Source organism: Geotrypetes seraphini, chromosome 6 (genome assembly GCF_902459505.1).
Source record: "Geotrypetes seraphini chromosome 6, aGeoSer1.1, whole genome shotgun sequence".
Classification (NCBI taxonomy): Eukaryota; Metazoa; Chordata; class Amphibia; order Gymnophiona; family Dermophiidae; genus Geotrypetes; species Geotrypetes seraphini.
This window is the reverse complement of record NC_047089.1, coordinates 185,364,208-185,390,761: the sequence shown is the minus strand read 5'-3', so window position 1 is coordinate 185,390,761 and position 26,554 is coordinate 185,364,208. Positions and strand designations below refer to the sequence as shown.

The following is a 26,554-nucleotide window of genomic DNA, read 5'->3' as shown; positions in this document are numbered from 1 at the left end:
GGTTAGCGCAGCTGGGTTTAAAAAAGGTTTGGACAAGTTCCTGGAGGAAAAGTCAGTAGTCTGCTATTGAGACAGACATGGAGGAAGCCACTGCTTAACCTGGGATTGGTAGCTTGGAATGTTGCTATTTGGGTTGCTGCAAGGTACTTGTGACCAGCATTGGCCACTGTTGAAAACAGGATGCTGGGCTAGATGGACTATTGATATGACCCAGTATGGCTGTTCTTGTGTTCTTACGTTCTTATGGAGACATTTTAAAAAGAATTCAAAACAGCAGATGGAAAGCAACAGTGGAGGCGGGGGGGGGAGTGGCCAAGATGGCGGCATGACTGGTGTGCTGCTGCCTAGTCTCTGCTCGATTTTTCTTCGTGGACAATATGCCCCATACCAAGAGGAAAGGCTCAGTTTGGTTGGGACACTCACTGGCTGAAACTTCTACGCCTTTGCAGCAGACCGTCTTGGATTTTGCCACCAGAACTCCTCTCCTTGCTGGAATCAGCATTGTGGGACTTAGGTGCCACCTTTGAGCCCAAAGTTTCACTCTCGCCTCCAGACCCGATAGTTCCTCCGTGCCCCGCGGCTGACCCAACTGCATCTCGGAGCAGCCCCGATACCAAGGTGGTTTTGGGAGTCCTTTCCAACGAGGGGAGTGGGATTGAGGAAGGAGGTGCGGGAATTGAAAGCCAACTTGGGGTGGAAGATATCTTCCCAATCCCTGCGGAGGTAACCCTGCTTGATGTGTGAAAAATGCTCCAGAGGATAGAAGGAACTGTTTGGAAAACAGCAGAGGAAACTTCAATATTGGTTAAAAAAAAAAAAAAGGTAGACTCTCACAAAAACTGTAGAGGATACTAAGATGGAAAATGATTCAAGATTTTTGGCTGTAAACCAAGAGATTACTGCTCTTAAAGTGGTCAACGAAAGTTTAATTAAGGATAAACTATTAATTCATAAGAAAATAGAGCAGTTAGAAAACTACAACAGGCATCTAAACTTGAGGCTGCTAAGTTTCCTAAAGTCACCTGAGATCTCTTCTGATTGGTAAAAGGGTTTGCATATATATCTTTTTGTCACAAATAAATCTTGCCTACGTCTTGTACAGATCTGCAGTTTTGTCTAGGAATTGCCTTATGCAAATACCGGGTTTCGCTCCCGAGACTATTCCTTCTTTAAACAAAATCTATTACTTACCTTGTCTTAAGAAGCAGATAGGGAGCAAAATCCCAGGAATTACTCACGGAGTATTGGGTCAACCGTTAGATTTGGGAAATCTTTCTGAGATATTGGAAACATCTAACACGATAATTGACGAGAAAGCCACCTTACTTGCTTCATTTAGTTTTCAGCAAGACCTCAACGCTGTTTTAAAGTTGTACATTCATAAGGCTCAGGCTCCTTTTGTGGGACAGCGTATCTGGATCTAACCGGACGTAAATAAAGAGATACCATTATTTCTAATAAAGAGGCAAGAAGCCATTTTTCATCTGGCTTATCCCTGCAAATGCCTCATTAAATATTTGGGGACAAAATGTACTTTCTTTGTTCCCGAACACCTCAGGAGCTTTTTGGACATGAAAAAAATTGTCAGGGACTAAATGGGTTTATTAGATATTAGAGCAGTTGTTTCTCGCTAAAACCATTTTCTTGTGATTGTTACTTTTTGTTTTCTCAGATCCCTTTGCGCTGACCCTCCCTCTCGTTGCATTTATATTGGGGGTCTAAGAAGAAGTGTTTTTTGTTACTTATTCTGTTTGCTTCTATATTATGGGCTCCTTTTACGAAGCCGCGTTAGTGGTTTAACACGCGTAATAGCGCGCGCTAAGCTGCCGGCCACGCTAGCTGCTACCGCCTCATCTTGAACAGACAGTAGTTTTTTGGCTAGCGCGGGAGTTAGCGCGTGATAAAATGTTGCATGTGCTAAAGCTGCTAACGTGGCTTCGTAAAAGGAGCCCTACATCTTTTTGTGTTGATTGAACAAGTGTATTACTTGTTATGATTTTCAAATGATATAAATAAAAAAAAATAAAAAAAGAATTAAAAACAGCAGGCATACAGGATCAAATAATAATGTGGCTAATGGAGTTTTTGCAGCCGGAGTCTGACAGTAATGAAGGAGTAAAACTGTTTACCTTGTTTTTTTATTATGCATTGTTCCCTTGTTGATTTTTGATTTTGTATGTATCAGTTGTAATCCAAGGAATCTATAGATTGTGCGGACTATGGTTGGTTTAAATCAGGGGTGTCCAACCTTTTGGCTTCCCTGGGCCGCATTGGCCAAAAAACGTTTTTATGGGGCCGCACAAATGCGCAAACGCTGCAGCAAGACAGAGGAGGGAGCCGGCAAGACGGTAAACACCCGGGGGCAGCAGAGGAAAACACTGCATCGCCCTCGACTGGGGCTGCACAAAATACTTTACAGGGCCACATGTGATCCTCGGGCCGCAGGTTGGACACCCCTGGTTTAAATAAGCAAAATACACCTGCTGAAATCCTAGTATTCTACATATCACACCTAATTTCTGGGAATGCCCCTGATCTACCCATGCCCCCTTTTAAGTTGCTCATTGTAAAATGGAGGCATGGATGCTCTAGAACAGTGACTAGGTCAGATGTGTGAGCAAATCCAAATTGATGTCAATTAACCCCAATTATTGATTGTTGACACCTTATTGACTTATTAATTTCCAGGCCCATCTCCAATAGGCGGGGTAAGACATTTAAAATAAACTTGAATCTTGTGTGCCCAAATTTGCACGACCAGTTTTGGTCAACCGATACAAAAATCCAGCGATTCATGCTTTCAGATTTCCAGAATTCTGACTCTCTAAGTGTTCTTGAAAGTTTGGAGGTTGAACAGCACTTCGTATATCTGGTCTTTTTAGTTGTTTTTTTTAGCTCTGCATACGCAGGAGCTTGCATGTGTAACCAGAAAATTTTACATATACATTTAGCATATTCCTACAGGCAGAGGTAGAGATATGCACATCCTCTTCTGATGTGTCTTTGGAGAATCTCATCAACAGGAAACAACATCTTTGCAAAGTCTGGATACTACATGGAACACATCTTTCCAGTGTTCTTAGGTTTTGTTTTAATTCCCAAATCATCTTAAAATTATAGCATGAAAATGAATGTGTATGTAAAGGGCAATCTTTCTATTTTGGCTTCAACAAATCTGAAAATACTTCAGAATCTTAAAGATGACAATTGCTTGGCATCTAAAACTGAAAATGTAATTGTATGTGGGTACTTAAATGAATCAGAATGTCCACCGTTAATTGAAAAGCAGGAACGAGAGTTGTAGTATTTAAAAGGGTCTATATAAGGAATAGATTAAGAGATGATGATACATCTAGACAGTGACCTGATAGCATGGCATTGTTGTAGGAGTGGCTAGTGAGTTGACACATGAGGAAGGCCTTGACAGCTCTGGCTTAAAAGACCCTGAACTACAAGTCCCAGATGACAATAGGTCTGGTATTTCCATCACATGTCTTGTCAATGTCCAGCCCGGTGAGTCACCTAGGGTGCTGTAAATGGCCTCACAAGGAGAGTGTATTGAAATCTAAGGTGATATTGCTAACTGGCTCCAGAATCACAGACAGATTTGATCCAGTTTTGCATTTACCCCATTATATGCATGAATTTGTAGTCTTGTAATTAGGAAATCAGAGCAACAAGTCTCTTATGTAGTGAAGTAAACACAGGACTAAGTCAACACTATTAAGAAAATATGCCTGTGAATATTCCAGAATGGTTTCTGTGTTAACATAGGGCTCCTTTTACGAAGATGTGCTAGGGGCTTAACGCGCAGAATAGCGCACGCTAAATTGCCACGCGTGCTAGCCGCTACCGCCTCCTTTTGAGCAGGTGGTAGATTTTTGGCTAGCACGCGCTAATCTGGTACGTGAGATAAAACCGCTAGCGCACCTTCATAAAAGGAGCCCATAGTTATCACTGTTAACTGGACCAAACAGATTGAATCTGTTAGGTGGGTGTGATCATTTTGGACCATTTTATATGCACTTCTGATTTTTAACGAAGTACACACCAAATTGAGAACATCATGGGTTATGAAATGAGTAGAAATGCTACAGTTCTTTTCATGGCTCTGCCTATAGGAGATACTGTAAAAATTCTGAGCCCAGAGGCACATTATGAAGCTGCAGGTCCTAAAATATCTGGATCCATGTTTTGGGAAGAAGTAGATTTTGTCAAATCTGCCTGCAGATTTTCTTTGGCTCCACTTTGGGCTTTTACAGATTTCTCTCAAATTTCACCCAGATTTGCCAGGGAAGAAATTTGGTGGATTTCCCCAGGTGTTGTCTGAAATGTCTAACAGACTGAAACCAGGCTGAAAACTATCTGCTGGGTTTGAGTTGTACTGCTGATTGTTCACCATTTCTAGCCAGGACCACTGTATTCTTTAGATGAAGCTGTCTTCAGTGCCTGCAATATCTAGACTAACAAATTTTAATAATCACTTTGAAATATATTTGGTGCCTGAGATATCAATGGGGCCAAAGGCCCAAGAGACTTAGAAGGGTTTCTTCTCTTTGATTTCTTCCAACCCTCCTTTCAAGCCTTCATTTCCTGACTCCCATGTCATGCATTTCCACTTTTTCCATAGCCACAGTCAACACTAGGCTTGGAGTACAATAAGAGACTTGCCAAGTTATCCAGGCCAGTCCTGGATTTCTGACAACCCAGTTCTGGTATATTATGGAATGTGCAGTACCAATGTCACTGGGTAGAATTAGGGACAACCAATACCACACTGCTTTAACTTTGCTGCTCTGGGAGCACACTTGAAGCAGTGGGGTGTATCAATTGGGAGTAGGCAGATATTAACAGCTGACAATCTAGGCATTGCAAGCTGTGTAGAGGAGTATGTGTAAGTGGGGGTCACCTCACTAAGAAGCTGATCTAGTTCTGGTTTTGCTCTATTGCATGCAGAGAGATGTAGTCTCCACTTTTCTAAAGGATAGCAGAACTTCAATTCTCTGCATGTTGTGAGTGCAAAACCAGGACTGGAGTGACTTCTTCAGGTTGACCTAGATAAGGTGGAGAACTTATGCGACAATGAAGCTGAACCAGATGTAAGTTATACAAGCCACCAAGCCCAGGTCCCATCTATCCAGGTAAGGAGAACAGAGAGAAATTCTACCTCTGTCTGTGCAGTTACAGCCCCTTTCTTGGTATAAGGCTTGTGTGAAAACTTTCCTTTCCTAAGCCCACATCAGTTCTCCTTTCCAAAGGTTCTCCATCTAACCAATGAGCAGTGACAAAAACATTTTGATCTTGGTCCTGTCAATCCAGGTCCAGGTTACTACTGCTAGTTTTCTCTTCATGATTTAGCTACCTACCTCTCTCTGTTTTTTTTAATCATTTGCCTTTTGCCAAACTAATTACTTTTTGCTTTTCTCCCTCCGTTTTCGTTTCCCTCCTGTTTTTTTCTGGGTCTCTGTCTCTTTCTTTCTTTCTTCCCTGTTCTTTTCATCATCTTCATCTCTCTCACCTTACTCTTTTCTTTCTCAAATTAATCTTTGGTCCTTGGCTTTACCCACTCTCCCCTTTCTTCCTCCATCCCTCCCTTCCTTCTGTTCTCCTTTATCTGTTGTCTCTCTCTTCCTCTTACTTTCTCCCTCTCCAGGAGCCACAAACCACCGTTATCCATAACCCCGTGGATGGGATTAAGGTATTTCCTTCCTCTCTTTTCCATTTCACTCTGGAACAAGAAAAACTTCATTTTAAACTTTCCTGCGACCTTGAACAATTTTGCTTTCCTTTGTTTTCTTGGGTTGTTTTCTTTTTCACACTCACCGTACAGCTTTACCTCCCTGATTCCCACCATGCAGTGGCACTCTCTTACGTCTCAGTCTTACCATCCTTAACTTGTGGGATGCTAGTCCAGTCCACTATCAAATCTCTATTCCCTTGATGCTCTCTCAGCATGATATTGGGATGGGAGTTTGAGAGATGAGGCTAGATTAATATCTCCCAGTAGCATGGTGTGAGGTTGGTAACACAACATCCAGACTTGTTCAGTTGCGCCTGATGCTGACATGTTCACCCTCAAACCCATCCACTTACTCCAGGGGTTCAACTACTCTGCTCCTACAATCATGCTCTTGGATCCTAGCCTCTTCCTTTTGATAAGGGATTTGCTATGATATGCTGCTTTATTATATGTGAATTCTTTGTATGTACTGTTAGCATGCTATACTATGAAACCATGTATTATTATTTTAAAACATGTCACAAAACAACTGCATACAGGATAAAGGGCTGGAAGGGTAACCAATCTGGCTATTTGACTGAATAATCTAGAGCAGTATTTCTCAGATTGTCTGGAGTGACCTTAGAAACAAGCTCTAGAATGCTTCATAAGATGACATAGATATAGTGAAGCAACCTTGGCTGGATTGAGTTGTAAAAATATTAAGGTAGCTATTAGCTATATATAAAAAAAAAGATAGTAGAACTTGAAACTATGAAAATTGTTCTAATGTACAATGAAGCAACCAAAGCTTCAGAAGATGACTGTCAGCTGCCTTGTTCCAATGCTCCTTGTGTATTGTGCTGAGGCAATATGGCAGCCTACCAGATAAATAAAACCCCTGAACTAAGTATGTGTAGTTCAAGAGTCATAAGTGGCCAAACTTTCACCACAATTAGTGCTTACCAACTCTTCCATGTCCCTTTTTCAGTTGTTTCATATGGACTCAGTTTTATGTATTAATAATCCTCCTTGATATATATCAAGGAGGACATAATATTAAATTCCTAAATCAAATGAAATGTTACATTCTCAGCCTTCTCTGCTGTAGGTCTTAATTTCCACTACCAATTTCTCTGGAAGCCAGAAACAACACCTGATCTATAGTTGTCCATGAATCACTTCTCGGTCTTTCAGCTGATAACCATACACAGTGTCTGAGCTATGAGCTAAGGATGGGCCCTTTGGCAAAGACTGAGAACTTCCTGCAACCTGACCCTATTAGGGACATGTGATGATCAATGCTAAAACAGACAGATTAAATCTACTACAAAAAAAATAACCCCTCCCCCCTAGATTGTCCTTCCTTGGAGCTCATTTCCACTATCTTCTTACTGGGTTTTCTGCATTCAGCAGTTCCATTACCTCAGGGGTTAATGCCTTGAAAGCTAGTGGTGAAATGACAACTTACCCCTTTCTGTGATTTGCTACTCTCTTGCCTTCTCTAGAATAACATTTTCCCCACCACAGTTTCAAAACTGAAAAAATGCTGTGCCCCAAGTAAGGTCACTGGTCACTGTGCAGAGTGGAGATCAGCACACTTCAGTACTTTTTAAAATAGATTTCTACAGCACTTTGTTAATCACATGTATGTCCTGGGTGCGCTCAAGATAACATTTATTTCGTATTAGCCTTATGGAGTCCAAGACAAGTTTGGATGTAATTATTAGCACAGGAGAGGGTTTGGAAATTATATGTTTTAGAATCACAAAGAACTGAGTGACTCAAGCATTGCAAAATGCACAAAATTAGACATACTACTAGAATAGCTAAGCCTGTTTTAAAAAGCATAATTTGTTTGATCACTTCTAAAAAAAAAAAAAAAAAAAAAACCCAACAACAACAAACCAGGAAAGGAATTCAGCATTTTATGTTTCTCTGCTTGTTCATTTTTCTTTTGACAATTGTTATGTGATCAGACCCTTTTATAGAAATGAGGTTGTAAGAGATTTCTGCCATCTGATTTCCTGCTGGTAAAGATGGATTTTATGGTGATCCAGCATAGTGATGATCCCAGTAGAATGTACCTGTCCTGGCATCAGTTTGTGACTGGGTACCCTCCCTGTAATAAATTTTCTTCCCATCGTTTGTCAACATAGCACTAAAAGCAATTAAAAGGATAACTGGGACCAGCCGGTTCTGTTCTTGTCAAAGGCCAAAGTTTGTCCAAGGGGTAGTACTGCAGTTATTGTAGCAAAGACCTTGAGAACTTGTCAGCACTTCAGCCGTCCTGTTTGTTGTCATCAAAGCTTGGATCATCTACATCTTGCTTCCTCCATGACATCAGTATCAGATTAAAACAATCCTGGTTATTGCTTGCTCCATCTATAAACTTCTAGGCCCAGTTTCATTAATACATGCAAAATAGTCTCTAGAAAAAGTAGGGAGGAGCACTAACCTAAAGCCAACCAATAACCTGCCTTGCATGTAGAGTATTCAACGATATGCTGTGATCCTTCACTATACTAACTCCAGTGGCTAAAAACAGTGTTAATACCACATCGTGGTCATATGTGCCCAGTGACCCAGGCTTTCCTTGAATGCTTGGACAGACAGTCCTCATTTTTGGTCCTCACCGCAAGGCATACTGGGACACAAATCCTTATTTTTAGGTATCTTTACATGGAAATTAAAGAGGTGAAGGAAAATGGCACATAGTTGAAATGGTCTGGAGTCAGTAACTGCAAGCTAAACATATGGTATGTTTCTAGACCCATAAGCAGTACATGGAAGAATCAAGAAGTGTGATCCTAAAGTGTTTGTGTGAGGGGTGAGCTGGGATGATAGAACAAGAAAACACATAAGGAACTAGGACTCAAACCCACAAATGCAGCTTGATTTGGATTCACAATGGCTGGAGGGTGCCTCAGTTCCAGAAGCCTGACATTTGCTTCCTGAAGTGCATGCTTGGTAGAGGGATCAAATGTTCCCAGCTCCTAAGGGGCAGATTAATCCATTCATATCATAAAGAATTACTGTGTGTACAATCTGGGAGGGAAGAGAAGAATTAGAATTTTGGGGACTGAGTCATAATAATAATTTTATTTTTATACCGCAATACCTTACGGTTCAGTGCGGTTTACAATAAGTAAAAAGCTGTAAAAACACAGTGATAATACATCAAAAATGTGTAGTAGAACAAAATCACAATCTAAAATTGAGAAGTGTCATTATACAAATTTATCATGGTGAACATGCAAATGAGCAGCAGCCCTGACTTATTGATTGAACATGTTTATCAGACTATGCTGACATTATATGCCTTAGGTAACTTTCTTCCTGTTGCTTTTTTATTCTCTCCCCTCCTGCCCCTTCACTTTCTGTTTCTTCTTATAGGAGTCGAGTGACAGCACCAACACCACCATTGAGGATGAAGACATGAAAGGTAGAGTACTATCACACTTAGCAATGGGATCAAAGGGAGCCCAGTATGGGCTTAAAAGTCGCATCACCTGTTCACCTTATTTCTTAAACCACCCCTACCAGGTAGTTTAGTGAGAGAGCTGAGCGGTGATGTGGAACCTATAGCCAGGCACCTCTCTTGCAGCAAGGCAAAGGGAAAGACCACCCAGTATCAATGTAGCAGTTCTCCCCTCATATTTTGGGTCATCAAAATGGGGATGTTCACCCTGAAGCTTCTCCACATTGTGTTGCATATGATGATACAGCTTTCATCCTTCAAACTGGCGCAGATATTAGATATACAGGCATGTGAACTTTCACTTCCTTCCATGACCAAGGAAGAAAGCTGGAAACCACGATGATTGATCCCATGTTGATTAGTGCAGCGTCAAAATATTGAGTAAGAGAGAAGACTGTTTGCCATGCACCAATAAATAAATCTAGAGCCATGTCAGAAGAGACAACTGAGTCAATCCTGGTTTTATCCCAGTGCATGTAAAGAGATATATCCCTGCTGTTTTCAGGAAAAGCAGAGCCACAACTGTATTCATGCAATGGACTAAAACCAATTCTAGATCAACCTGTTTTGGTTTTTTTTTTCTGACATGACACTATGGGCTCCTTTTATCAAGCCACGCTAGCGGGCTTAACGCACATGACTTTTCATCATGCGCTAACCCCTGCGCTGGCCAAAAACTACCGCCTGCTCAAGAGGAGGCGGTAGCGGCTAGTGCGGCTGGCGGTTTAGCGTGGCTTAGTAAAAGGAGCCCTAGATGACTCTCCTAAGCCTGGGTTTTATACGTATGGTGCCCTAAACTCAGCTTCCCAGTAATGGCAAGCTATGACTTCTGTCATGTTCTCTCTGTGAGTGTGGATGCTGGATGCTTCCACTTCAGCCATGATTTTTCACTGGAGGATTTTTAGAAGTCCATCCTCTTGATTGCAGCTAAATTTGTTTTTTGTTTAATATTTCTATCTACTTTAGGTTGCATTGCTCATACCCTTTACATGGGAACATTATATTATTGACTTCTAGTTCATGTAATAGTTGCTCTTGACTAATTTATTTAAAACTATTACCCACCTAAACTCCTAGGCAGTTTGCAATAGAAAATATTCATAATCACTTAAATACTTCATAGATGGAGGGAACTCCACTGAAGATGTATGTATGGAAGGGAGGACAAGCTCTCAGTCCCTTGTTAACAGAAAAGTGGTATTTTCAGGAAGTGATTTCTCAACTCTCACATCTTCAGTGTTTGTTATAATCAAAGGGAAAATATAAAGGAAAAGGAAGCATAACATAGTAACAGATGGCAGCATGATCCATCCTTGTATGCTCAACAAGCTGGCTAGAGTCATTTCTATAGCTCTGTGCAGAAATGCAGGTTACCTCCTCCATGCCACAGTGGATGAGCTTCTTAGTATGCTTTAACTACTCTTACAGGGTTCTTTCCATTCATTTGGAGATGACCCTGAGATTAGAGGCTGACTGAATTTTGGTTTGGGTTTCAGCTTTGGTACTGAAACCGGCCTAAACTTGTATTTGCCTTTGTTTTGGTTTCGGCCAAAATTGCTAGTGCATTTTCGGCTGGAACCAAAACTTTATGGTGACTTCCCTTGCTTTCCATCCCCTGTCCCCTATCTCCCTCCCCTACACACAGAACAAGCCCCCTCCCTCCTTCAGGCCTACTGTCCATCCCTGGTGGTCTTAGTGGGTGGTTGGTGCTGGAGCGATGTCCAGTCCTCTTCACTGCCAAAATGGCTGCCATGATCTCTAGCAGCACTCACAAGACTGCCAGTGAAGGTCATTGCAGGCATTTTGAGACTGGAGGGGGGATTAAGAACATAAGAATTTTATATACTAAGTCTAACCAAGGGTCCATTGAGCTCAGTATCCTGTTTCCAGCAATGGCTGATTCAGGTCACAAGTACCTGGCAGAAACCCAAATAATAGCAACGTACCATGCTACCAATCCCAGGGCAAGAAGTGGCTTCTCCCATGTCTGTCTCAATAGCAGATTATGGACTTTTCCTCCAGGAATTTGTCCAAATGTTTTTTAAAATCAGATACACTAACCTCTGTTACCACATCCTCTGGCAATGAGTGCCAGAGCTTAATTATTTGTTGAGTGAAAAAAAAAATTCCTGTTTGTTTTAAAAGTACTTTCATGTAATTTCATTGTGTGTCCCCTAGTCTTTGTCATTTTTTAAAGAGTAAAATCTCGATTCACTTTTACTAGTTTTATACCACTCAGAATTTTGTAGACCTCACTCATATCCCCCCTCAGCCATCTGTTTTCTGAGATGACTAAGATGAAGAGCCCTAATCTCTTAGACTTTCTTGATATGAGGAGTTCCTTCCTCTTTATCATTTTGGTTGCTCTTCTTTGAATCTTTTCTAATTCTGCTATATCTTGAGATATGGTGACCAGAACTAAAGGTGAGGTCGCATTTTGGACCAATACAGAAGCATCATAATATTCTTGGTTTTACTTATCATCCCTTTCCTAATAATTCCTAGCACCCTGTTTGCTTTTTTGGTCATCCCAGCACACTGGGTAAATTTCAGTATGTTGTCTACAATAACACCTAGATCTTTTTCTTAGATGCTGACTCTTAAAGTGGGCGCTAATCCTCCATTGCTCCAGGTACACTAAGTAGAATGTGAACCCGCTAGGACAGATAGGAAAAAATGCTTGAGGACCTCCACTGATAGGCAATATACAAATAATCAATAAACTTGAAACTTGGACTCTGTAATAATGTGACTATGATCTGGATTAGAGAATGACACGGGGAGCGATCCCCGCAGCGAACCGCTGCGTGGCTGCGGTTTGGCTGCGGGTTATGGTGACCTCATTAGCAAATCGCCGCAGACGCGGGAACAAATCCTTTCACCGCCCGCAAAAACGGTGAATAGATTTGTCCCCATAGGCCAATGTCCCCCCTTCTAGGAACCGCTATTTACCTGTGTTTCACCGTGCTCCTCATTTGTCAGATCAACCCTTCCTGCCAATAGAACCCGCCCCCCCCCCCCGACGATCGCCCTCAGCCCTTCATGCCGACAGAACCAGCCCTCCCCAACGATCGCGGCAGGAGGGTACCCATCCCCTCCTGCCTACCCCAACAGCCCCCCGACGATCGCAGCAGGAGGATATCCAACCCCTCCTGCCAGCTCCCCAACAGCCCCCCTATGATCACTGGTAGGAGGGTGCCCAACCCCTCCTGCCGGCCCCCCCAACGGCCCCCTATATCGCCAATAGGAGGGTGCCCAACCCCTCCTGCCGGACCCTCCCCCAACAAACCCCGCCATCCCGAAACACCACCCTTAGTCTTACTTTCCAAGTTGGACCGGACAGCTCCTCGCTCGTCTGGCCAGCAGGCCTGCCTCCATCCAAATGAGGCGGGCCCGCCCCTCCCCTCCCCTGCCTAACCCACAGGATCCTAGGGCCTGATTGGCCCAAGCACCTAAGGCCCCTCCTATAGCGGGAGTGGCTTTAGGTGCCTAGACCAATCAGGCCCTAGGATCCTGTGGGTTGGGCAGGGTAGGGGCGGGCCCGCCTCATTTGGACGGAGGCAAGCCTGCTGGCCATACATGTGAGGAGCCGTCCGGTCCAACTTGGAAAGTAAGACTAAGGGGGTTCCGGGGTGGGAGGGTTCGTTGGGGGGGGTCCAGCAGGAGGGGTTGGGTACCCTCCTGCCGGCGATCTTAGGGGAGGCCATTGGGAGGACCGGCAGGAGGGGTTGGGTACCCTTCTGCTGCGATTGTCGGGAGGGCCGTTGGGGGGGTCTACAGGAGGGGTTGGGTGCCCTCCTGCCGTGATCGCTGGGGGGAGGGGAGACTTGCAGCCGTAGCCGCGGTCACTATGCTAATCACGGCAGGGAGATCTTTGCCGCGATTAGGTACAGCGGCCGTGTCTACTTACCATGTAGGCTAACATTGTAAGCATTTAAAGTACATGTCGTGTTTGTTTTTGCATTGCTAGCCCCAGGGGTGGTGGAAGATTAGTGATTGAAAAACTGTATGAAAAATAACTATTTTAAATTTAGTGATCAAAATGTGTCAGTTTTGAGAATTTATATTAATTAATTTTTTCTCTGCGTGTTTTGTTTTTGTATAGTTATTAACTAATATTTAACTAAGTTTTAAAGTTTTAAAGTTTTAAAGAATGTTTCCTTTATACGTAAATAAAGAAAAGTATATAAAATCGTACCCGTTTGAGGCTTTTATGTATGCAGCGGTGACGGTGACGGGGCGGTGAATGGGGTTGCAGTGGCGGTGACGGGGCGGTCAATGGGGTGGCAGTGGCGGTGACGGGGCGGTGAAGGGAATGGCGGTGACGGGGCGGTGCAGAGGATGGTGAGACGGGGACGGGGCGGTGACGGGGACCAATTTTTTCACCGTGTCATTCTCTAATCTGGATTACTCTTCCCAATGTGCATCACTTTCCAGTTGTCCATATTAAATTTCTTCTGCCATCTGGATGCCCAGTCTTCTAATTCCCTAAGACAGGGGTAGGCAATTCTGGTCCTCGAGAGCCGGAGCCAGGTCAGGTTTTCAGGATATCCACAATGAATATGTATGAGATGGATTTGCATGCACTGCCTCCTTGAGATGCAAATCTATCTCATGCATATTCATTGTGAATATCCTGAAAACCTGACCTGGCTCCGGCTCTCGAGGACCGGAATTGCCTACCCCTGCCCTAAGGTCTTCCTGCATTTTTCATAGTCCACATGTGGGGGGGGGGGGTTATTTTATTTTTCAAGTCAAACAAATACAATAACCAGGTTCAGGGATTCAAACATCCAAAATTGGCACACTGTGATTCTTCAGTATATGGCAAAGATAATAAAAATAACATTCCTGTTCCACATTATATCCCTCCAGAACTGAACCCTCCCCCCTCCCCCCACACACCAATTTTGGTTTTGGCTTCTACTGAAATCAAAAGGCAAATTTTGGCCACAGATTCAGGTTTGTTTGAAACCGAAGAAGCTGGTTTCAGTAGGCCTCTACCTGAGATCATCGAAAGAAAACACAATGTAGCAGGAGGTGTGACTTCCCTTCTGCTCCTAGGGCCACCAGTTGAGACTATGATTTTATAGCTAAATACAGTCACTGTGGTAGTGGTGTAACACGGGTGAGAGGCGCCTGGAGTGGTGGCACCCCTCCGCCGCCCTCTTCTTCACTACCCCCCCAATTCCATATGCTCCTTACCTGCCCCTCCTGCTGCGCGCACACTGCTTCTCTTCCCCATACCTCTGTAACATTCCTGGCGCGAGCAGCAACCTCCAAAGTGCTGTCGCGCCAGCATCGGCTCTTCCTCTGATGTCAATTCTTAGGCACGGGTCCAGGAAGTGACGTCAGAGGAAGAGCCGACAGAAGTTTGGGAGTTGTTGCTTGTGCCAGGAATGTTACAGAGGTATGGAAGGAGGGAAGCAGTGCGCATGCGCAGGAGTGGGGAAGAAGCGGTGGGGAGGGCAGAGAAGGGGACAGGTGCATTTGCCCTCAATAATAAATCCAATCAAGACGGTGCCTGAGGTGGACTACACCTCTGGGTGGGCTGCGCCTGGATGGACTGCGCCTGGGTGGGCTGGGTGGACTTTGCCTGGGGTGGACGGTGTCTAGGGTGGACTACACCTCTGCCCTATGGTATCCCTGAACATGCTACTGCTTGGAACAAACCAAGGCTCCTCCAAATCCACAGGCTCACATACAGGGACAAGGCAGACATAGTAGGCTATAATAGCAGTAAAACATTATACTATGTTCCATGGGACATGTGTTTGTCTGAGTAAGACAAAATGCAGGGCACAAACTGCGGAGCCACTTCTCAGGGATAGCAGATTTTTTGCCAGAGTTCCCACTGACGGTTGGGTGCAATGATACTAATCCATCCTGATTGGAGGTCTATAGGCCCCTTTGCTATATAATTGCTTATCTTTTCTTTAAGATTTTTTGTGTTCTTTCTTCTTTTTTACCTTTGGCTATAAACCAATTTAGCCTTTTCTCTTTCGTAAAGGTAGTATATAAGGTGTGAACTGTGTCTGGCCTACTATGATGCTATATTGGTAGATTCATTAAGGGATAAAATGCGTTGAGGGTCTTCTCTAACACAATTGGAGAAGACCCTCAACGCATTTTATCCCTTAATGAATCCACCAATATATCATAATAAATCAGCTATCATAGTAGGTCAGACACAGATTCTGCAACCAGCGCTGTTGTCGGGGGCCACCTTAAAAGTGATGGTACCGGGCACAGAATCACACCTCCGGCAAAGATAGACACCAAAAATGTAAGCCAGGGTTTTCTGGCGCTTATCTGTGATTTGAATTGCGCCTCCATAGGCATTGTGCCTACAGTGGCATTAGGTGGCCTAAAGCACGATTCCGATGTTGATTATTTAGGCACCAGTAGGTGCCTTGAAACTCAGTTATAAACGTCATTTAAACGGTGTTTTTACTGAGCTTTGGCATTTACCAGTGTCTGAAAAATTGGTGCCGGTTAGAGAATCCAGGCCTTAGTTCATAGGGGCCTAAGGCATTTAAAAGGGAAAATTTGGTCTCGCTTGCTAATGTTCGTTCCTTGAGTCCTCCAGACTAATCCAGTGGTTATGGCCACCAATCAATAGATGAGACACAGAACAACAGGTTGTGAGTCTTGCCTTATAAAGGGCCCATATAGCAGCTACTCACCAATATTTCTGTGGTGAAGCAAAGATAGAAAAAAAAAACACCCCAAAACCCCTTTCCCACCTCTTCCAAAGAAGGAAAATTCAGGGTTCTAGATCCACAGAAGGAACCCTTCCCCCCCCCCCCCCAGAACAATATTCATTCTAGAGCAACAAAACAACAGAATCTGAACTTCTCTAGGGCAGGAGCCTGGCCTGATCTGGAGAATTTAAGGAAAGAAAATTAGCATATAATATCAAATTTCCCCTTCCTTATTGTAACCCAGACTAGTCCAAAAGCAATGTAACAAAGCATCCCTCACATTGGACGGGATCCCACCAAAAGTCGCCATTGCCACAGCTTTACAAATCTCAGACATCTCACACATGACTCCATCCAGGAAGCTGCTATCCTTCAGGTCAAGAGAGCCTTAAAAGTCCTCAGAAATACACAATTCTAGAGAATATAAGCTGAAAAAATGGTCTCTCTCACCAGTGCATACTGGTAACCTTTAATGCAGCTGCTCCTTTCTTAAGCCGTCCAAACAGGACCAACAAATCTGATTTCCAGAACTCACATGAGACCTCCACGTACCAGATAAAAACTTTACACACATCATCAGAGAGGGTCAGTACTCCTCCCCACAATCTTGCCATTTGAAGGAAGGCAACATCATTTGTTGATTAAATAAAAAATCAATACCACTTTTGGCAGAAAAGAATGAACCACCTGAATAGAAATGCCCCTTCTGTAAAATGCAAAACTGGCTCCTAGCAGGAAAGCACTTGTAATTCCAAAACATGTCTTACAGAACAAATAGCCAGCAAAAAGATGGTCTTTAGCATAATATCCTTAAATTAAGTTTTCCTCAGTGGCTGAAAGGATGAAGAACTCAAAGAATGCAGAGCTAAATTAAGGTTACAAGTCAGGCACTGAAATGTTCCAGAGGCTTTAGATATATGCAGACTGTGAGAAATTGCAGGAGTAGTTTAGGAAATTGGAAGACTGGTCATTAAAACGGCATATGAAATTTAATGTAGACAAATACAAAGTGATGCACATTGGGAAGAATAATCCAAATCATAGTTACTTGATATTAGGTTCTGCATTAGGAGTCGTTTCCCAAGCAACAGATCTAGGTGTCATTGTAGACAGTAAGTTGAAATCTTCTGCTCAGTATGCAGTGGTAGCCAGAAAAGCAAACTGAGGGCTCCTTTTATCAAGCCGTGCTAGCGGGGTTAGCGCACGTGACTTTTCATCACGCGCTAACCCCTAAGCTGGCCAAAAACTACCGCCTGCTCAAGAGGCGGCTAGTGCGGCCAGCGGTTTAACGCCCGCTATTCCACGCGTTAAACTGCTAGCGTGGCTTGATAAAAGGAGCTCTGAATGTTAGGAATTATTAAGAAAGGGATAAAAAATATAATGCCTTTGTATCGCTCCATGGTGCGACCTCACCTTGAATGCTATGTGCATTTTTGGTCACCATGTTTCAAAAAAGGTATAGTGGAATTAGAAAAGTGTAAAAGAAGGGCGAGTGAAATGATTAAGGAGATGGAGCTCCTCTCATATGAGGAAAGGTTTAAATTAAGACTCTTCAGCCTGGAGAAGAGACAGTTGAGGGGGAATATGAAAGAGTGGAGGTGGACAACCACAGTCCTCAAGGGCCACAACCTAGTTGGGGGTTTCAAGATTTCCACAATGAATATGCATGAGATCGATTTGCATACAATAGAAGCAATACGTGCAGATCAATCCCATGCATAATCTTGGAAACATGACTGAGTTTCAGACCTTAAGGACTGTGGTTGCCCACCCTATGACAGAGGTCTACAATATCCTGAATGGAGTATAGTGGTTGTTTATTCTTTCAAAAAGTGCAAAAGATAAGGGGACATAAGAACATAAGAAGTTGCCTCCGCTGGGTCAGACCAGAGGTCCATCGCGCCCAGCAGTCCGCTCCCGCGGCGGCCCATCAGGTCCATGACCTGTAAGGTGATCCTTGTTTAGATCATTTAAGCCCCCCCTGTCCTCCTATCTATGCCCTATCATAGCCTATCTCTACCTCTATCTGTATCCCTCAATCCCCTTATCTTTCAGGAACTTATCCAATCCTTCCTTGAAACCCAGTAGTGTACTCTGTCCTATCACAGCCACTCCATGAAGTTTGAAATAAATAGGAGAAAATATTTTTCACTCAATGAATTGTTAAGCTCTGGAACATGTTGCCAGAGTTTATGGTACCAGTGGCTAATATGTCTGGGTTTCAAAAAGGTTTAGACAAATACCTGGAGGAAAAGTCCATAAACTGCTGTTAACGTAGACACGGGGAAAGCAACTACTTATCCCTGAAGTTGGTAGCATGGAATTTTACTACTTTTTGGGATTCTGTTGGAAAAAGGATACTGGGCTAGATGTACCATTGGTCTGAACCATGTATTCTTTTTTTATTATTTATTGAACTTTTAACATATTTATCTACTGTAATTCTACTGTATTCTACTGTAACAAACATTCTACTGTAACAAACATTATAAACATAAATCAACCATTAAGAAATAAAATAGTAGACACAACTGTATAATTATAATTTGCCCAGAATTTAGATAATAAAACCCAAGAAAAGGAAATTATTGTGACCAAAATAGGATAATAATACAAAATTAAAAGGGAATCCATTACAGTCCAACAAGCTGATTCTTACAGTGAGAGATAACATTTTTATTCTCAATTCCTTCGTAGAAGAAATTTAGTCCAAGTGCTGTTTTGGGTATATATATAGTATATACAGTATATTAAAAAAATTTACATACTGTATATATTCTTAGGGCTCCTTTTACTAAGCTGTGATAGCAGTTTTAGCGCGCACGCTAGACCTTAACGCCAGCATTGAGCTGGCATTAGTTCTAGCCACGTGGCGCGGGTTTAGCGTACGGTAAAATCATCCATGCGCTAAAAACGCTATCGCAGCTTAGTAAAATCCCTTAGACTCAAAAGTTATGACATATAGAGAAGGGGGTGGAGCAAGATGGCTTACCTGTTTGTTTGTTCTTCATGCTATGGAAGGGAAGAATGTGGCGCAGTGGTTAAAGCTACAGCCTCAGCACCCTGGGGTTGTGGGTTCAAACCCATGCTGCTCCTTGTGATCCTGGGCAAGTCACTTAATCCCCCCATTGCCCTGGGTACATTAGAGAGATTGTGAGTCCACCGGGACAGACAGGAAAAAATGCTTAAGTACCTGAATAAATTCATGTAAACTGTTTTGAGCTCTCCTGGGAGAATGAAATAGAAAATTGAAAAAAAAATAAAACAATATTATCTATTAAAAAAAGATGTTTCATAAGAAAACTGATTAATCTGAATCTAAATTGAGACCCATAGGTGCACTGTACCAAATTTGACAATAAAATATTGTTTTGCCTAGAGAAGCATACTGTCTGTATCACCACCTCTCTAGTGTTCTCTAGCAAATTGTAGTTCAATAAATCTCAAATCTTCAAATTGGTGCAACCATGGGTTTATCAGGTAGCTTTGTTTTAATTGCTCTCTTATACTCAATGACGCTCTTGTTCAATGCTCTCTTGGTTTTACCGATGTAAACCAAACCACATGGACAAGTAGCTGTGTAGATGACACATTCTGTTTTACAATTTGAAAAATTGTGTAACTTATACAGTATTTCATACCTAATCTAGAATGGATGATTGCAAATTGACAGTACAAACTGTGCAATTATGACAAGGGAAGAGTCCCTAAACAATATCTCTCCTCACAGACATAGGTGGACAGGATGGTGCTAATATGTCTTTCAAATTGCTATATCTTTAAAATGCGACCGTTAATTTTCAACTTAGGGAGGCCTCAGCCAGGTCTCCTCTCCTCTCCCCTACCCCTTCCCACCCCTCCTTTTCACTCCCCACCCCCAACAAAATGCAGTCTGGGACCAAGGTAATCTTCTGCTAAGAGAAGTTTATTATTATAGGCAGTTACAAATGATAGCAATAAAGCAATTCTCACAAACATGCAACTTAGTCCTACTTAGCAGCCTCTGGAAGAGCGTTGCTGATTTCTACCACTTTCTGGGTGAAGAAGAACTTCCTTACATTTCTATGGAATCTTTTCCCTTCTAACTTTATAGTGAGTGCCCTCTCATTCTCTTCACCTTGGAGAGAGTGAGCAGTCTCTCTTTCTCTACTAAGTCAATTCCCTTCAATATCTTGAATGTTTCGATCATATCCCCTCTCATTCTTCTCTTCTCAAGGGAGAAGAGACCCAGTTTCTCTAGCCTCTTGTTGTACGGCAACTCCCCCAGTCCCTTAACCATTTTTGTCGCTCTTCTCTGAACCCTTTCGAGTAGTACTATGTCCTTTTTCATGTACGGCGACCAGTGTTGGATGCAGTATTTCAGGTGGGGGTGTACCATGGACCGGTATAACGGCATGATAACCTTTTCAGATCTGTTTGTGATCCCCCAATCAGACCCCATAAGAAAGCATTAACAAACAATTGTGCTTTTGAGGAGTTTTCTGAAAGTTTCTGTATTGACTCATTTCCTTAACTGCCCTACCAACAAATTCCATAATTTCACCCTAGCACAACAAAAAGTCATTGCACTAGTTAAAAAAGGTTTGGGCAAGTTCCTGGAGGAAAAGTCCATAGTTGCTAATGAAACAGAGATGAAGGAAGCCACTGTTTGTCCTGGATCAGTAGCACTGAATGTTGCTACTATTTTGTTTTTTTGCCAGGTACTTGTGACCTATGTTGGCCACCATACTGGGCTAGATGGACCATTGGTCTGACCCAGTAAAACTGTCCTTATATTCTTAGAAGAGATAGCCTGCAGTTGATGGGGCTTGAGAATTCCCGCCAGCTCGGGTATTTATGAGGGGGTGCTGAAAAGTTCTCAGCACAACCAAGAAGGGAATAATGTGGAGCCATGAAACTTACAAGTTATTCCACATATTCACCCCTAAGTTCAACACACTTGGTACATCCTGTCTGAATTTCCTGTAACCTTCCAAAATGTACTCTGATGTCTGGTCACTGAAATACCAGTCCGCTGCTGCAATTACCTCTGAAACACTCAAAAATTGTCTCCCTTTAAACTCTTTTTAAGGTTTGGAAACAGAAATATTCAGATGGAGCAAGATCTAGTGAGTAGGGTGGATGGTCTATGCACTGAAATCCCAGCTGCGTCAATACATCCATTGTTTTGCCAGTCATGTGAGCAGGTGCATTGTCTTGCAAAAAGAGAACTCTTTTCCACAACTTCTCTCTCCTTTTTACTTTTGGCACACCAAATTATAGTAGTATTCTGCATTAATTGTTTGATCCGTTGGAGGATAATCAGTCATTACAACACCTTGATCCCAAAACACTGTCGCCATGACCTTTCTTGCTGACTTTTGGGTCTTGAATTTCCTTGGCCTTGGAGAACCTGCCATTGCATGGACTCATGTTTTGTCTCAGGATCATAGATGAAATATGGTTAGACCATATTTCATCAACAGTAACTAGTCATTCCAAAAAGTTAGCACCAGCTTGCTGAAAATGCCGCAAAATCAACTTGGAAATAAATGTCCACTCAAAGTTGTTTCACGTCAGCATTCAAATATTTAGGGACCCACTTGGCTGACAGCTTCTACCCAGCTACTCGTGGATTATACACCAAACACGTTCCCTAGATATCTGTATTTTCTCAGCAATTGTTTTAGCCACTATTTGCCGATCTGCCAAAATCAAGTCATGGACATGGTCAACAATTTCAGGATTTGACACCGTTTAATGTCTCTCAGACCTTGCTGTATCTTCGATCTTTAAATCTCCATGATGAAAGTTTGCACTCTACTTCTTCACTGTGGAATATGATGGGCATTTCAGAAACCAAAAGAAAGTGGGGAAGGGACAATGCATGTCAGCCTTGAGAACTATCAATTTATTAAAAACATATAAACCATTAAAGCATGTATTCAAAAATAATGTAAGCCAATCAGAGAGTCTCTAATCCTGTTATACTGAACACCAATACAGTCCATGTTTTGGCTTATGGAAAAAAGCCTTCCTCAGGGGTATTCTTGTGATATCTAAAATGAAAATGCAAAAAAAAAAAAAATATATATATATATATTATATATATATACATATGCGTGACAGTAAATAAAATGAGATGATCAAATATAAAAAATGATAACATACATAAGCGTGGTGTCAACAAGTGTAAATCAACAGCATACAGAGAAAATGAAGTACTTGAATGAATGAATGAATAAATAATTAAATAATAGCATTCCATAAAAAGAATAAATAGCATTATATGAAAAAGAAGAAGCAATAAAAGCATTCCATAAACAGGAACCAATAATAGCATTCCAAAAAAAAAAGAGCCAGACATACCCACTAGATGACTCTAATGTACTGCAAATAAATAAAAAGGATAGTTATAAAAACAAAAGACAAAAAATGTATCAATGTATGGCTCATTGAATGTAAATGGTTTATATGAGCAAAATGAAATGTATCATTGCAATTAAACAAGTAGTACTGAGCCTACCCACTAGATGCCACTCCAATGCTGGAAATACAAACTATAAGGAACATAAGAAAAAAGTAACACTGAAGCAAGAAAAAATATCAAATACAAAAAAGGGACAAACAAATCACCATATGGAATCTTCCCACAAAACATGTTATAAAATCAGTGGCGTACCAAGGGGGGGCGGGGGAGGGCGGTCCGCCCCGGGTGCCAGCCCTGAGGGGGTGTTCCCGGCCTTGCCGCTCAGGCCCCCCCCACGCCCGAAGGACCGCTCGCCCCACTGACCTTCCAGCACACCTATGAAGCAGCCCGCAGCAGGATCGCAACGTCAGCAATCCCTGAGCTGCTTGGGCGCTGCTTCCTGCGCCGCAGTCCCGCCCCTCCTCTGACATCAGAGGAGGGGGCGGGACCGCAGCGCAGGAAGCAGCTCCTAAGCAGCGCAGGGATAGCTAACGTCGCGATCCTGCTGCGGCTGCTTCATAGGTAGTGCGGGGAGGCCAGGGGGCGAACGGTCCTTCGGGGTGGGTCGGGGCACCAGGCCTTCAGGGTGGGGCGGGCGGGCAGGCAGGCAGGCAGGCTTTCAAGGAGGAGAGGGGTGACAGGCAGGCAGGCCTTCAAGGAGGGGTGCAGGCCTTCGGGGGGGTGCAGGCCTTCAAGGGGGGTGCAGGCCTTCAAGGGGAGGGCAGGCCTTCAAGGGGGGGACAGGCAGGCAGGCCTTCAAGGGGGGGACAGGCCTACAAGGGGGGGGACAGGCCTTCAAGGGGGGAACAGACCTTCAGGGGGGGTGCAGGCCTTCGGGGGGGGGGTGCCGACCTTCAAGGGGGTGCAGGCCTTCAAGGGGGGGGACAGGCCTTCAAGGGGGGGACAGGAAGGCAGGCCTTCAAGGGGGGGACAGGCCTACAAGGAGGGGGACAGGCCTTCAAGGGGGGGACAGGCCTTCAGGGGGGGTGCAGGCCTTCGGGGGGGCGGTGCCGACCTTCAAGGAGGTGCAGGCCTTCAAGGGGGGGACAGACTTTCAAGGGGGGGACAGGGAGGCAGGCCTTCAAGGGGGGGACAGGCCTACAAGGGGGGGACAGGCCTTCAAGGGGGGACAGGCCTTCAGGGGGGTGCAGGCCTTCGGGGGGGTGCCGACCTTCAAGGGGGGGACAGGCCTTCAAGGGGGGGACAGGCCTTCAAGGGGGGGACAGGCAGGCAGGCCTTCAAGTGGGGGGACAGGCCTTCGAGGGGGTGCAGACCTTCAAGGGGGTGCAGACCTTCAAGGGGTACAGGCCTTCAAGAGAGGGGACAGGCCTTCAAGGGGGGGACAGGCAGGCAGGCCTTCAAGGGGGGGACAGGCAGGCAGGACTTCAAGGGGGGGACAGGCCTACAAGGGGGTGGGACAGGCCTTCAAAGGGGGGATAGGCCTTCAAGGGGGGTGCAGGCCTTTGGGGGGGGTGCCAACCTTCAAGGGGGTGCAGGCCTTCAAGGGGGGGGACAGGCCTTCAAGGGGGGACAGGCAGGCAGGCCTTCAAGGGGGGTCAGGCCTTCAAGGTGGGGGACAGGCCTTTGGGGGGTGCAGGCCTTCGGGGGGGTGAAGACCTTCAAGGGGGGGACAGGCCTACAAGGAGGGGACAGGCCTACAAGGGGGTGGGACAGGCCTTCAAGGGGGGTGCAGGCCTTCAAGGGGGGACAGGCAGACCTTTAAGGGGGGACCCTGGTTTAGAAGTACACAGAGGGAAGGGGGTGTTCAAAGAGACGTGCATATGCCAAACTTTGGGGGGGGGGGAAAGAAATAATGGGTCTGAAAATAGAGGAGAGGGAGAGAGATGATGGACCATGGGATTTAGGGAGGGAAGGAACAGAAAGGGAGAGAAATTGGACACAAGGGATGGTGTGGAGGAGGGATAGAGATACTGGATAGAAGGGTAATTGGGAAAAGAAAGGGAGAGATGGTGGACTCTGGGGTGGTGGGGAAAGAGGGAGAGATGCCGGATGAAAGGGTAGTTAAGAAAAGGTGGATCTGTGGAGGGAGATGAAAAAAAGGAAAGATACCAGACTTCCTGGGGAGGGAAGGGAAATGGAAAGGGAGGACAGAGTTGGCAGATGGATGGTTAGCATGCAGAAAGAAGAAAGAAGGAGACCCTGGCAAGCAAGTTATCGGAAGAAAACCAGAGCCTTGGACCAACAAGATTTGAAATATAACCAGACAACAAAAGGTAGAAAAATTAATTTTATTTTCTGTTTTGTGATTATAATATGTCAGATTTGAAATGTGTATCCTGCCAGAGCTGGTGTTGGACTGCAAACGTGAGCTAGGATTTAACAGAGAAAGGAAAAGTCCTTTTTGTTTCTTTATTTTATTTACACCATAGCGCCAGTGTGGTTAGGAGAAGCCAAAGGGGGTGAAAAAGCTATAAAACCCACCAGGAGTTTTGAAAAAAAATCACCCAACTGGGCAGGAAAATCGAATTGAAAAACCAATTCAATAGGCTGAATCGAATCGAAATTTTTTTTTCCTGAATCTGGCAGCATTAGTTTGCGCTACTGTCTTAGACTTTAGGACCTGGGATTGGGGAGAGATGGCATCCTCAGTACTTTATAATGCAAGTGAAACGAGGATTTGGTCAGACTTTTGAAGGGTCTGCAGAAAAAAAATATTGTATAGGCCGGGGACATGAGACAGCAGGAAATGGGAACTTTTCTTCCTTCTATTTTTGTGAATGGAAAGGCTGAGGATGTCAGAGAGTTCAGTTAAAATATGTGCTTTATAAGAAAATATAATAATGTGTTTTATAAAGTTTATAGCATAGCTGGCCTACCCAGTGAGGTGTTCCTAGTGGTGGTGGTGGCAGCGTGTCAATGTGTTGAGAGGAAGAGGTGGTCTGGGAAATTCTGCTGAGCAAACTCCAGGCCCATTTCCACCCCCCAGTTAGTCCACTCCACTCAACTGGTTCACACACTGAGTGGGTCTTTGGGTGTTGTTTTGGAATCTCTTCCAGTGGTTTATCAGTATCTCCTTCTGGTCCAAGGAAGGAAACTTTGTTATCCTTAGCATTGACCTACAGAATATGTTTGTACAGCACTGCTTGTGTGGCATTAGGCTATGTAGTGATCGAAAGAAATAAACAGACCTTTGCACATTTTTGCACTATATGGTGGGTGTATGAGGAGATTCCTGCACAGCTAAGTCCATGTGAAGTTACCTTGTGCTGTATTTGACATCTAGCAAGGTCTCTGTTTGAAAGGAAAGATCTAAACTTAAAAATGAAATGGCCAGAAGTTATGGTAAAAGCAGATAGTGTAGCTGGTTTTAAGAAAGATTTGGACAAATTTCTGGAGGAAAAGTTCATAATCTGTTATTAAGACATGGGGGAAGTGTCTGCTTGCCCTGGATCGGTAGCATGGAATGTTGCTACTCTTTGGGTTTTGACCAGTTATTAGTGTCCTGGATTGGCTACCATGAGAATGGGCTACTGGGCATGATGGACCATTGGTCTGACCCAGTTAGGCTATTCTTATGTTATGTTCTCATCTGTAGGGGTCTTTGTTTTCACTTCTTATTTTAATGTTTTTTTTTTTCTGGGAACTTATCAATGTTTTTTTATAATGGAAGAGAATTAATGTGTGTGGGATGAGGGGGTAACTAATTCCTTCAGCTAAATAATTCAATCCACCTCAAACAGACATAGGAGAACTCACGCACCATTCACACACCCTCCAACCAAAAACGTCGAAAGAAAAAAACTGTTCGACAACCTCCTAGCCATTCGAGCTGCAACACTCGACCCCCAACTCTACAACCAATTGACATCGACCATAGACTGAACCTTCAAAAAAAAATAAAAACCTTTCTATTCAAAAAACACATAAAACCGAACTAACACAATCAGAACTGTCCCAAACATCACCTGCAACTACTCCATATGTACTTCTGATGTCATGACAATTCAGACATAATTTATGTTATGTTATGTTTGGAATATAAGAAAATTTTCACTGCCTGTTCTATTCTGACCATTTATTACGTTTCATGATCATTACAAAAAATATTTCTTTCCATGGGGGGGAGTGTCAAAAAATGATGGGCCCCGGGTGCCACATACCCTAGGTACGCCACTGTATAAAATAATAATAAAAAGGAGAAAAAAGAAAAAACAGTGCCAAAACCGCTAAAACAGCTTTGT

The 26,554-nt window shown here is 43.6% G+C and overlaps 1 protein-coding gene across 14 annotated transcripts in view; it reads left to right on the top strand.

Moving 5' to 3' along the window:
* Positions 1-26,554, top strand: part of CAMK2B (calcium/calmodulin dependent protein kinase II beta) — a 385,126-nt gene that overhangs the window by 306,464 nt on the left and 52,108 nt on the right. For 9 of the 14 annotated variants that reach the window (XM_033948504.1, XM_033948501.1, XM_033948508.1 and 6 more), the window contains 2 exons: positions 5,654-5,698; positions 9,116-9,164. In XM_033948504.1, coding sequence (XP_033804395.1) covers positions 5,654-5,698; positions 9,116-9,164 — 94 coding nt within the window. The remainder of the gene's footprint in view (positions 1-5,653; positions 5,699-9,115; positions 9,165-26,554) is intronic. The other 5 variants (XM_033948506.1, XM_033948499.1, XM_033948509.1 and 2 more) reach the window with 1 other exon arrangement.